Source organism: Tympanuchus pallidicinctus, unplaced genomic scaffold (genome assembly GCF_026119805.1).
Source record: "Tympanuchus pallidicinctus isolate F22 unplaced genomic scaffold, pur_lepc_1.0 scaffold12, whole genome shotgun sequence".
NCBI classification, from domain to species: domain Eukaryota; kingdom Metazoa; phylum Chordata; class Aves; order Galliformes; family Phasianidae; genus Tympanuchus; species Tympanuchus pallidicinctus.
Window position 1 is genome coordinate 12366809 of NW_026294637.1, and position 12840 is coordinate 12379648.

Sequence of the window (12840 nt, forward strand, 5' to 3'; positions counted from 1 at the left end):
TAAACATAAGCACATGCAAGACATTTGCCATGTGAGACACCATTAGGTTAATGAAATTTAATTCCAACTTCTGCCTGAAGAAAATTCAATGCATCAAAAATGTGAAAGAGCACCTTCTTGCTATTGTACCTCTGACTACACACTTAACCAGTATGCAATTCTTATTTTTAAGGATTTTTACAGAGAGTAAGGTAAGTAGGACTCCCCAGATTCATAGCACTGACTTCGGACAACCTTATGTCTGAGCCAACAGGCAAATTTTCAAGCAAACACACGGGTACTTTCCTCCACTCACCCTCCATATTTTGGAACTGGTACAGCAGGTGGCTTCCCACAGTTCTCCTGCAAACCTCTCCCTTCTCTAAGGAAATTCTGAAAGATCCTGACAAAGTCCAGGCAATGGTTTGGGATACCAATTCCTGTCATGATGACTACATCGCTACAATTTCATTCCATTGACACTTAGATAAAAAAAAAGGTGGGAGGTGAGATGGTATTTGTACATACTCAGACCTTTGTTAACAAAAGTTTCTGGGCACCTTACTATTGCAAATATACCGCTACTTTTCTTCAACAGAAAGGCAGCAGGCTTTGACCCTTCATCACAGGGTCGAGCCAGACCAGCAACACCGTTACCACCTGCATGAATGAACTCTACATTTCCTAACTAGAAAGGCTTATTAAATTTGCAAGATCCCATGGGTGGTCAATAACCCTGTATTACTGTCTCAGTGTCTAGGTCTCCTGTAGCCATTTTCAAAACACAACACTCACCAGTACAGAAAGGGCATACTGAGTATCTCACACTTCTGTTACGGAAAGACTGCTGCAGCAGGATTTATCTTGCATCCTCGAGAATGGAAAAGTGCGTGACTCTTGGTAGCTCAGTGCCACAGGGCAGTAAATCCATTTGGTTCTACAAAATAGTTTGCTTCTGAATTGTCTCCAAGGATACTTCAGGGTGAAAGAAAGCTAGTTTCTGACTATGTGTGTAACAGAGAAATAGCATGGCATAGCAGGACTAGACCTGCAGAGCAAGACAATTAGCATTAAGGACCCAGCGTTAACAGCATGTTTATTTTGTGAGCTTTACTTTGGACTTAGCTAATCTAGTCCCCTGGAATCTCCATGACTAATCAGAATGCAGACTACTGGTTGGAGGCCATCATCTAGTTTAGTTTTCATTTGAGAAGGAATCCAGTTCCCATGCAAGAAGGCTGCTACACCATGTGAATCAAGCCACAATAAATGGGTCAGATTTCCTTCAAACATGTACACTAAATCCAAATTTACACTAAATCCAAATAGAATTCAGAGATAGGAATCATGGAAGAGTTTGGTGAAGATTAATGCAGGATTAATCAGTGTCTGATAGGAAGAAAGGTCTGCCACAATTCCTTTAAGGTCACATGATCCTTGTCTGTGGGGACGGGGAAAGGCTGTCTTCCAGCTGATTTGACTGGTGTTTCATTTTCAGACTCTCTGGGAGAGTGCAGACGTCTGCACAAAAACAAACAGCTGAGCCTTTTGAGGCTAAGTGACTAACAGCTCAGCTAAGCACAGGTGATCTGCAACCTGAACCAGAACTGGTCTTCTGTGGGAACTCAGCACTCTGTAATTAGATTTTCCAAATGCCTGTGAAAGGGTCTCAAGGTTCTCCAAGAAACTGAGGTTGCATGTTTCAACTGTCATGCCAGTGGGCAAGGGCTGCTCCATAACAAATGTTGTAATAAAACTCAACTTCTAAATTAGGATGTAATTGCTTAGTACTGCATTTTCCCTCTAAAATCTGATGTGACATTAATCAGTTAATCACCTCACCAAACGCTCCTTTAAATTTCACATCACAAGAGGCCCAGGCTTTCTGTGTGCCACAGAAAGCATCAGCACAGGAAAGAGCAAGCAATTAGACCACCATAATTCACCTGCATTTTCAACTGAAGTCTATCTTTTTTACCAGAATGTTTGTGAAACAGCTTACTTCACTTTTCCTTTGCTTACTGCAAGGAAAGAAAATTAACCACCCTCTAGTGCAAAAAACACAAAATCTTTGGTAATGTAGAAAACATTTAGCTCTGACAGGAAAAAAAAAAAAAAAGTATTATGCAGGTCAGTTCAGCATTCCAAAATACTTATTTGCACAATAATCTTCCATTCTACAGGAAAGACATTACAGAAAGCATTTAATTTTGCTTTAAATACAGCAATAACTGGAAGGAAGGAAATTACCCATATTTTTCTGCAAGTTCCTTAGCCTCTTCTTCTTTCACCATTCGTTGGTCTTCCAGATCACTTTTGTTTCCACATAATACAATGTCAGGGTTTTCACAATACGCGTGCATTTGTAGCTGACCTAACAGCAACAATACGAATAGGAGTCATGACTTGCTGTCACACAAAGCTTACCAAGAATGTTGTCACATTTCAGGGGACACAAAGATCTTCAGAAAAATTACTTTTTGGAAAAAGGAAATACAATTGTGTTCTGTTCTCTCTCAAGACTTCTGCAATTGCACTGAGGAGTCAGGAAACAGGTAGACATCCACTATCTCACACGCAGCGAACAAGCCAGAGGAACAGAAGCCTGACAAGAATCTGTATATTTGTAGCTTAAGGAGTTATGCTCATCAAGCATCTTCACTGAACTGCCAGAAAAAAAGTCCAACACTTTCATATGATGGATGAAACAGTGGGTTTGGGAACTGCTTCCCCTAGACACATCAGCCTAGTAACATTCACTTTCTGTTAAGCTTTGCTGACAAAGCTTCAGCCAAGTCAAATATATTTTCCACAGATGTATGGTACTAAGCATTACCCAAGCTGGGGATAAGTTCTCTCAGCCTGCTAGGTTAATGTGTGAAGTTAAGTAAGCAAAGCTGAATTTCAGGTAAGCACTAGAAGCTCCCACTAGCAGCTCTTACAATTGCAAATGGGACATTTACTTTCTTCTTCTTCAGAAAGCTTCAAAACCCAGTAATTTCAGTTGTACTGCTCTGTGAGACTTTGTATTTGCAAGAATAGCTCCCATCCACCACTGCAGAAATAAAGAGATGAGAAAAAGAAATGTCATACTTATCCAGTTCCTGACATTAAGGAAGCTTTGCTCATTTGTCAGATCAAAGAGTAGAAGAAACCCCATGGCATCTCTGAAGAAAGCAGTTGTTAAGCTACGAAACCTAGACAAGGAAAGCAGAATTATAAAGTTACTTTGAAAATATAATTGCATAGAGTCGTGAAGCTGAGGTAGCTAAAGACAAGATTAGCTAGAAGAAAATATTCATCATGTTTATTTTGTTGATGTAGGGACTGGATAACAGGAATTGCTAACATTAATATGTCCTAATCCAGGCGTAAGGAAGTCAAGGAGACATTTAAATAAAGCCCTTGAGGCTTGAGCGAAAGCTTTGTATTATACAGCACGCTTTCATCAGGATTCAAAAATTAAAATAAGAACAAAAATCAAACTTCGAAGTTAAACTTGTTACTACATACATCAGTTCTTGATTTTCAGACTATCAACCACTAGGATACCTGTCTTTTAGTAGACAAGTAGGAAAGAATCCCTGCAAAGTGATTTCAGAACTCTGACTTTTCTAAGGCCTTGGCTTAGACACATAAATTTAGGATAAGAAATTAAAAAAAAAAAAAACTTTAAAAACATCTGTATGCATTGGCCATGAACTAATAAGCCAAAGACAAAAAGCAATGATTACAGTTATAGTGTTCTAATTTAATTCAGTTGTAATTTAATGGGTACTCACAAGAAACTTTTCATCACTGTCAAACACCATATTAAATGGTATTTTCCCATCCCAAGTCATACAACTAAAACGTAACAATCAATAAGAAGAATTCACATACTACATTCCATTTGCACCTAGCTTGGTAACACCTGCTTTACTTTCTGGATTGGAGAGGTGGGGAGGGAAGCCTACCTTTCCTGCCCTGCAGTATCCCAGAGCTGAAGATGTATCCTCTGCCCTCTGCCACCAACACCATCTGGCCCATTGGGTCTGTACACCTGTAAAAGGGAAGTTTGTAAGACAGAATGTTAACAGCCCAACCGCTATGGAACACAAAATAACTGACCCTTAAAGTCATTAAGTGCAGCAGAGCTATCACTGTCAATACAAGGATTCACAACTACAACTCAATTTCCTTATTTTAAAACAAAAGTAATACAAGTTGCATTTCAATTTTGTATCTACTTGAGTATTTAAATATAAGTGTAAAACTGGAAGTGGAAAACCATTTTCCAATACTTCACATTCTTCACATTCCAAACAGAGTGAGTAGGAGCCACTGAGTTCTCATCAGACAAGTTTATTTTTTGTATTTGATTTTCTATTTTTTACTATTATGTTCCATCCTGTCCAAGTGAAAATGTAACTACGAGAGATCATGCAATCTGGCAGTACATTTGTAACACTAACAGAACCTCATTAGCAAACAGAATGTACTCATGAAAATAAAGATGCATCTTTTTAGCTGTCAAAAGATTGCTGAAAGAGATGAGATAGATCTTGGATCATAGATTATAGAAGCAGAAAGTGAATGCTAATCATGAAAGCTGAGAAGTTTACTCAGCATGACAATATAAATATGGGCATTTGTTAGCTTTAGAAGGATCAATTAAAAACAGTCTCATTTACTGTTAAGAACTCTTCATGTCTTTCCCTTCAACTGTCACTGTATGTAAGATTACTCGAGTTAACAATACTATCTTCAACGACATAAAAGCTTGCTGAATTTATGGATTACATGAATTAGGTTGAAAAACATAAATCTTACCTTGAGTCATCAAATACTCTAACCAAGAAAATCCACCACATGTACCATCCCACAAAAAGAACACTAACTTATTCAAGACACAAGTTTCACACGTCACAAAGACATTTACTTCTCCCACTACTGTGGTGCACATCATCCACCACCAACAACAGACAAAACAGACAAGGTGCCTATTCAAACAACAACTTGGGGATTAGAAAAGTTCAATGTTTTACTTTCCACAATTCTTCCCCACTAATGATAGCTGCTCAGGAAGCTAGATCAGCTCTGTACATTATCTGTACATTACATTAACCCTTTTGGCTCACATATATTAGAATGGTTTTAAAATTAACATTGCAGTCTTTGTTCACATTCAAGTTCACAAACAATAAGAAAACTATTGCAGCCCAATCCTTCGTCATGTAGGGAGTTCAACAATGAAGGCACTACTCCAGCTGCTATGAGCACAACTCACTGAGGAGACACTGCTCAGGGGTGTTGAGTCTGCAAAATGGCTGCTGACAATCAGCTCTTTTTTTAACCTTGGAAAAAATAGACACACGCACAAATAAAACCAGGCAAAATAAAATAATTTTCTTCTCACAACTTTAAGTACATAGTAACTATAGATGGCACACTTACACATAAGGATTAGCAAATCAGACTAAGCAGATGAGGAAGTAGATTCTAGTCACCAGCAACAAAAGAGCAACCATTTTGAAGTAGCACACTGCTTGTGAAAACTCACCACTCTCTTTTCCCGGAAGTCGATGCCCACAGTTGTGATGAACTTGGAATTAAATTTGCCATCTGTATACTGGTAAAGAAGGCTGGTCTTTCCTACTCCAGAGTCACCAAGTGCTAGGAATTTTATGAGGTAATCATAGTCCCCATCAGACATAGTGAGAATTCAGGAGACACCTTAGAAAGCAAAGCAAAAAAGCATTAGTCAGGCAACAACCAAGCTTCTTCTGACAAATGTTCACAACACAAGTCACCATTTGCAAAATGAAGTATCCAGTAACAGGACCAGTTCTGAGATCTTTTACACTGCTTTCACCTTAAAAACTCTTCTTTGTGCCAAGTATCAAAAACAAACCCTGACCAAGAACAAAACAAAAAAACACAGCTGATTTTTATTACACTCCTCTTACTTCAAAGAGAAGTCAACACAACAGACTGAAAAATCACTGTCAAAGAAAAGTGTTCAACATAACTGGAAAACAAACCTGCAGAACTCTTTTTAACCTGTGTGAAAGCTGGAAAAGCTGCTTAAATGCCTCGATGATGCAATTCTGATCTCACATTCACTGTGATGGGCTGCCCAGGGAGGTGGTGGAATCACTGACCATGAAGGTGTTCCAGGAACATTCGGATTTTGTGTTGAAGGATATGGCTTAGTGAGAACTATTGGTGATAGGTGGATGGTTGGACTGAATGATCTTGTAGGTCTTTTCCAACCTTGGTGTTTCTGTGGTTCTGTGATATTATTAATATACACACAAAAAATCCATTTGATTTTTAAACTGACAACTACATTTAAATAAAAAGGCACTGACATCTCAAAAAGTTTTTTCCATACTCCCAAAAAATATTTTACCATCTCAAAAAGTTTTTCCAAAGAAGCAAACTTTTTTTTTTTTTAAAAAAAATAAAGTTTAGAGGACAAATTTCAAAGTTTTTAGCCATGATGCTAGCTCTAAACTAAATAATGTTTGATCTACACTGATCAAAGTGAAAAAAAAAACCAGCTAGAGTGTATGACAAAAATGACTGGAAAACAGAATGTATAGTAGAAAGACTGCTGCAAATGCAGTAGTACTTTCCTGTAGAGTAGCTACCGAGCATCTCTTCCCCCAAAACAAACAATAGAGAACGGCCTTATGTTGTTTTCAAAGAACTGAACATGGAAAGATAAGACTAAAATAACCTAAAAGCAACAGAAAACTGACATAAAATTGCCTGTTATCAAGGAGAGAAATACAGAAGTACAAAAAATAAGATAGGTTATGAAATTAAATATAGAAGAAAGTTAAATTTGCTGTTTCCACTGTAAGTATGTATTTTTGGAATTAGTTGTAGTTTGCACTAGATAAAACTACTCATTTCAAGCCAAACACAGCAGCAGTTTGCACCAATGGCAAAACACCAATTCATTTCTTGAATCTCAGTTCACAGCTTGAGGTTTGGAATGAGCCCCATATCTCTAGGATGTGGGCGTCAATCACCACCATTAAACTAAAGCCATAATTAACTCTACAGTTTCAGCTTTATGGCAGCACAGCTCCTGGATACAAAGCAGAACCGTGATTGACCTACGCAGCCATGACTGGACTTACCACAACCAAAAGCAGACAACGGTCAGATTTACTCCAAGACAGTCTCCAATTGCAAAGCCAGCAGAAAGCATTTGACACCTTTTTGCTATTTCCAGTCCTGAAATCTCCGTTCCCACTCAACACTTAGTTTACATTATTCCATCCATTACAGTAAGACATTGCAGGTATACGTTTATCTCCAATAAGCTGATGTATTTCACACTGTCACTTCCACACCAGAGATAAATAATTTGCTTTCCAACATTTTGTTTTAATACTGTGTTTTACAATAGAGCAAGAGGTTGAAACAAGAACAAAAAAAAACAGTTAACAGCTAACAGTTATTTTTATACAGACGTACCACAGCTTCAGGCCTGCATACACCACACAACTGACAGAGTGATGCATTCAACAAGCACGTGGAACAGGCAGCTGCACACTGACATGAGATCATTTCTAGCAGAAATTAAAAGCTTGATCCATTAACCACAATCATAAATACCAGCAAAAGCTTCTGTTCGTTGCTTGTTTTAAATCCTCTTCTATCTTTGGGATGCACAAAAACAATCAGATTATTTACCATGTGGCTCTGCAGAACCTCTTTTCACTGAAATGCTTTAGAAGAAAAGGAAAATGCTTTAAAAAGCAAACATGATGGTTTTTACTAAAGATTGAACTTGATTTAGATTTCCTTCACTTACACACTGTTTCTTTTGCTCTCAGATGTTCTGCCAAGGGCAAAGAGCTGTGTAAATGCACACTCTACTCAAGCACATGTTCTTTCAGCTTCAGTACCCCTAAATTTGCTACCGCTTAAAAAGGCTTAAATGCAAACCTTCATAAAACGTGCTAGCTCTGAGACAAGCTCCTTTCATGCCTTTCACTGTGCTACTGCACACATACACAAGTATTTGCCCTGTCCCGTTGGTATTTTGCTAGCTAGCTATTGGCCTATAGAACAAACCTTTAATAGCACACAATTGCACCAGCTGGTCATTGTCAAAAAGTTGTGAGAAAGCTAATTGATCCTTCCTCTTCTGTGAGACCTCACAGAGGAAGAACAGGCACTGCAACAGTATCACGTGGAGCCATGAGAAACTGTTCAGGTTTGATTCCAAGACAAGTTGCAGCAGAACAGCTGCACCCTTCCACCAGCCTGAGCTGGGGAAAGCCTTAGGTTAGACCTTAGGGAAGGAAACCTTAAGGTATTTCTGCTGTTACATCAGATTTGGGAAGTTCCTGTTTGGACAAATAAGGTCACACCACCCAGATCATCTAAGCCTCAATTCTCCATGTGGCTAATAATAAATTTAATTTGCAAATGAGTAGTAGAAGCCTCAGACATAAAAAGTGTCTTATAAAGGAGTTCCTCAAGAAGGAAATTTTCTCCATAGGTTTTGGAAATGCACACACCTTTCACTGCACCCCATAATGTCAATCTATTATTCAAATATCTCCAGGGAGTGGTTCTTGTGAAACCCTGTACAGTTAACCTATCCTTGGAGAGTTATTTTCAGAGCAGTTTCAAGCCTTGTTCTCCTCCCTGTACAAATATTTAAAAAAGTTATCTCCACCCCTACTTCCAAGACCTGCAGGCCAACAGCCCAAATACATCCAGCTCCATATTACAGAAATAAGAATATATTTACAGCAAAGTACACGCTCAGAAAATCAGTCATGGACCTATAAATCCATCCTATTTCTTCCTTCCAGTTCTGCTTTGCTTTCAAGTTAGGTCCTACAGCTTCACATTTTCCAGTCTTTCCTTCTACACCTCTTGCAACAGGAAAGGGGGAAGTAGAAAAGGAAGAAAAAGAGAAAATTGGTAAATCAGGATCCATCAGATCTCAAAAATAAAATAAAATAAAACAGAGAAAGAAGGAAAAGAAAAAAAACACCACTGAAACATCATAGAACAACTATTCCCAAAACTTACTTGTACGATTAAGGGCTCCTTGGCTTAGAAAAAAAATAACTGCCAATGGAAACAGCAAAAAGGGTTTCTTCCTTTGTGAAATCCTCCTTGAATCGCATTCAGCTCTGGCATTGCTTTTAGCCTGGCATGCAGAAGAACAGGGGCTATAAGCTATCCTGGGAAAACTCCACTGGCTTTTTCCATCGCTGACAGGAGCCTCACAGCCATCCCTTAACCTGTACCCACACTGCTGCTGCTCTGGATAACACAGGTGTCCACGTTGTGCTCTGCCAAGAAGAGGCGCCCTGCAAAGCAAGTGCTGCTCTGTTTCAGTTGAGTTCCTAGTCTAAGGCAGTCACATAACAAGCATCAACACTATTGGCTAATATTGTTGCCTCCAGGACACAAATATCACAATTCTATTGTGAGATAAAACATTCAGGAGTATGACAGTGTTGTTCCTGAATAACTTAGGGAAATTATCTTGGCATGAGGGATTTACCCTTTGCAGCATGGGAAAAGGAATATGCTTTCTGAACAAACAGGTATCACATAGAATACCCAACTCCCATATCTGACAAAGATGATGGAAAAAATAAGAAGGGAGGAAGTGATAAATAGATGAGAGCATATGCCAAAAAAAAAAAAAAAAAAAAACAGAAGGAAAAAAAAAAAGGAAGCATTGATCTGAAAATAAAAATGTACACACACACACAGCATAAAGCCCAGGAAATTTGAACATTCACTTAATCAGGCAGTTCTGAAGCACATCAGCTTAAAGTATACCACTTACCCCAAACTCTGCTAAAGGAATAGTAAGGGCACCTGGAGATAGTACTGCTGGCAGGAGTATTTTTCTAGCACCACCTCTTTAGCACACAGCCAAGAAGCCTACGTGTCACCTGTTAGCATTCATGCTGATGGGTGCTCAGACATAAAGAGGTGTGCCTCTTGTCTCCATTTCTAAGGAGGGTGCTGCCTGACAGCATGGCTGGGAAGCAATTACACAGTTCGTATGTCCCATTTATTCCTAGAGGCAAACAGCACTTCAGAAGAGGTTTATGCACGACCTATCTACAAAGCAGATGTAACATATCTGCTATATCACGCACACATCCTAATATAATGACACAGTTTCTAACAAGATTATTAAGGATGGAGTACATGGATCACAACTGATCCAGTTCTGTATATAGCTTTGCATTCTTCTCTTGAGGGTGAGAAGAAGCTGACGGTCTCTAATGCCAATGCTGTGTTGCTTCTTTCTCTCTTGTACAGACATGAGCACACTGTGCTGCCCCATGGGTAGCACAGGGAAAGTTGGCTTCCCCATGGATTTCTACATAAGAGAAAAGGCATTATTAGACAAAGACTGGAACATGAGATAATTTGTCTGGAGTGACTTCTGACCACACCTGCAAACATCATCCCATTTCACAGATAAGCAATGCATATGAACTGTTTCAGACAAAGGGTCCTTTCTGGGTCCTTTCCACACTACACTACCTAGCCAGCCCTCTCAAGAGTAGAAAAGCTATTCTGTATAAAAATATTCAAATAAAATCATTTGAGTCAACCCTCTCTTCCTTCTCAGATCAAGTGAAACAGCTATACAACTCAGACGTTATCTCAGTGTCCCAGATGTGCAGTGAAGCCAGCCATAAAGCTCATGACTAACACTGTAGGACAAACCATACACTCAGAAAGAAATAAAGTAATTAGAATTTGCCAAAAGAAAACAGAGATTAGGCCTATGACTAAATGATATTTTAAGATACCACAGGACTTCATCACTTTATCCTTTAGGTGATGGGCAGCAGACAAGCAGACTTGCAAGGGTTACAGTTAACTTCTAGCAGTGTCCAACTTCCGCAAGTGTCACTCAGCTTCCATGTAGATCTTACAGACAAAGACAAGTCCTGTCTGGGCCTTGCCTTCCTTGTTCAGGAAGAAGCAGACCCTATTGGAACAGCAAGGAACTTGCAAATTCTGCAGGTTCTCCCTGCAATGGCCACTCAGCCATCTGTGGAAGGAAGGAGTGTACTGAAAGGCTTCCAGCCTAGGTGTCTATCACAGCAAGAGTAGAGCAGGACAAGCAAAAAGGTCTCAGTCTGTTTAAGACGGCTTCCCAATAGTCTTCAATAACAGAGCCATATTTTTAAATATACAGTGGAAAAAAAATGGATGTAGGTCTCTCAACAGCATGCAAATACAAGCACAAGGTAATAATGCAGTTCTATAGGTTTCTGCAAGTGCAAGTAAAATCTTACAAACAAAAAAAAGCTTCTCACCCAGGCACAACATAGACATAAACTCCCTTCAATAGCTGTTTTACATGTCACCTGATCTGTTATAACACAAGCACTGAGGGGATGTGGAAGATGTTCACCACCCTGCCATAGCAGCACTCCCACCACGTTGCAGCCAAGCACTGCCCACATTCCTGCCTGGTGCAGGCGAAGCGTGGCGAGCAGCCGCACCCTGCTCTAAGGCTCCAGCAGCTCCTCACTTCAAAGCTGGGCACCGTCAGGCACCTGCCAGTTCTGCTATGAGAAAGGGACTGGGAGTCAGACAACGTTTCTACTCTTCGTAAAAAGTACCTCAGGTACACATAAATGTAACATAAACAAATTATGACAATTAATTTTATATATTGCAGCAAACTTTCCACTAACTTTCAATTCGATGCCCTGAATCCTTCCTTGATGTGACTGCTCTGACTGCTTTGGCACCAGCTCCTGGCTAATCCACAGCCCAGTCTTAATATCTGTCACACATCACTACACTGTACCTGTTCTTGAGAGCATAAAAAAAAATTATGAATGACAATCATCCACAGATTTACATATAATTTCTTGTTCTTTCAAACTGCAGATCTGGCTAAGAGATGGGGAAAATACACAGTCTCCCACAGCAACATGACCAGAAATGCAGTCAATACAACTGTGCTGATACAGTACTAAGTACAGGCCTTGAAAAGATAAAACATGGGACAAAAATTCTTGGTCAAAGTTTTCCAGTTCTGTTGTGGCCAAATGGCCGCCAAGATACAGCCTTTCAAGCGGACTGACCTAAGGTTTCCAGATCACCTTAATTTCTCGTTTCTCTAGGCATCATTACAGCACATCGGCCCCAAACCCTCAGCCAGAATCATGCAGGTGAGCTCCTGCTCAGCAGTGGGGTGGGCAGTGCACGAGCCAGCAGCACAGGAGCCTCCAGGATGTCATCCACAGTGCTGCTCGTGTTCACACAAGGAAGACAACACTGAAAGTGGAAGATTCCAAGAACCACACAATTACAGGAACTGAGCATTTCTTTATATGGAATGCTTGGGCTTTCTTGGCAATAATAAAAACCCTCAGCAGAGAGACAGAATACACAAAGGAAAAATCAGAATAAAAAGGACCAGAAGAGGTAAAATCAAAAAGCTGAAAAAGAAAGCAATTTAATACACAGAACTAGTACACAGAATACAAATGAAGTGACATCTCATGGAAAAGATGTGCATGTATTTGTGCTACAGAAAGTATTAGATTTCACACTCAGTCAGTGCAGATGATTCAGTAGACTGCAAACACATCTGTCAGGCTTAGCCTTTGTTTAAGTCCACCGAAGTACATTCTCTGTCAACAGCCAGAGGAAAATATTTGCAGTTTCTTTTAATATAGATATATATATTACTTTTTTCCTCTAGGTCGAGAAATTTCTCCGCAGTCTTCCACCTTGTTTTGGAGTACAGAAATGTGGAATACAGACAATGTATCTCCAAAAGGTCACACTGCCAAGCTCATGCTGCATTACAATAGAAACAATCCGGCAAAGATAATTGATCAT

General features: G+C 39.5%; 1 protein-coding gene across 4 annotated transcripts in view; it reads right to left on the reverse strand.

Annotated features, from left to right (window-relative positions):
• The window catches only part of RAB27A (RAB27A, member RAS oncogene family), a 31910-nt gene that overhangs the window by 3654 nt on the left and 15416 nt on the right, over positions 1–12840 (reverse strand). For all 4 annotated transcript variants that reach the window (XM_052672637.1, XM_052672639.1, XM_052672636.1 and 1 more), the window contains 4 exons: positions 5522–5694; positions 3936–4021; positions 3073–3176; positions 2230–2353 (listed from right to left, as the gene is read on the reverse strand). In XM_052672637.1, coding sequence (XP_052528597.1) covers positions 2230–2353; positions 3073–3176; positions 3936–4021; positions 5522–5674 — 467 coding nt within the window. In that variant the 5' untranslated portion in view covers positions 5675–5694. The remainder of the gene's footprint in view (positions 1–2229; positions 2354–3072; positions 3177–3935; positions 4022–5521; positions 5695–12840) is intronic.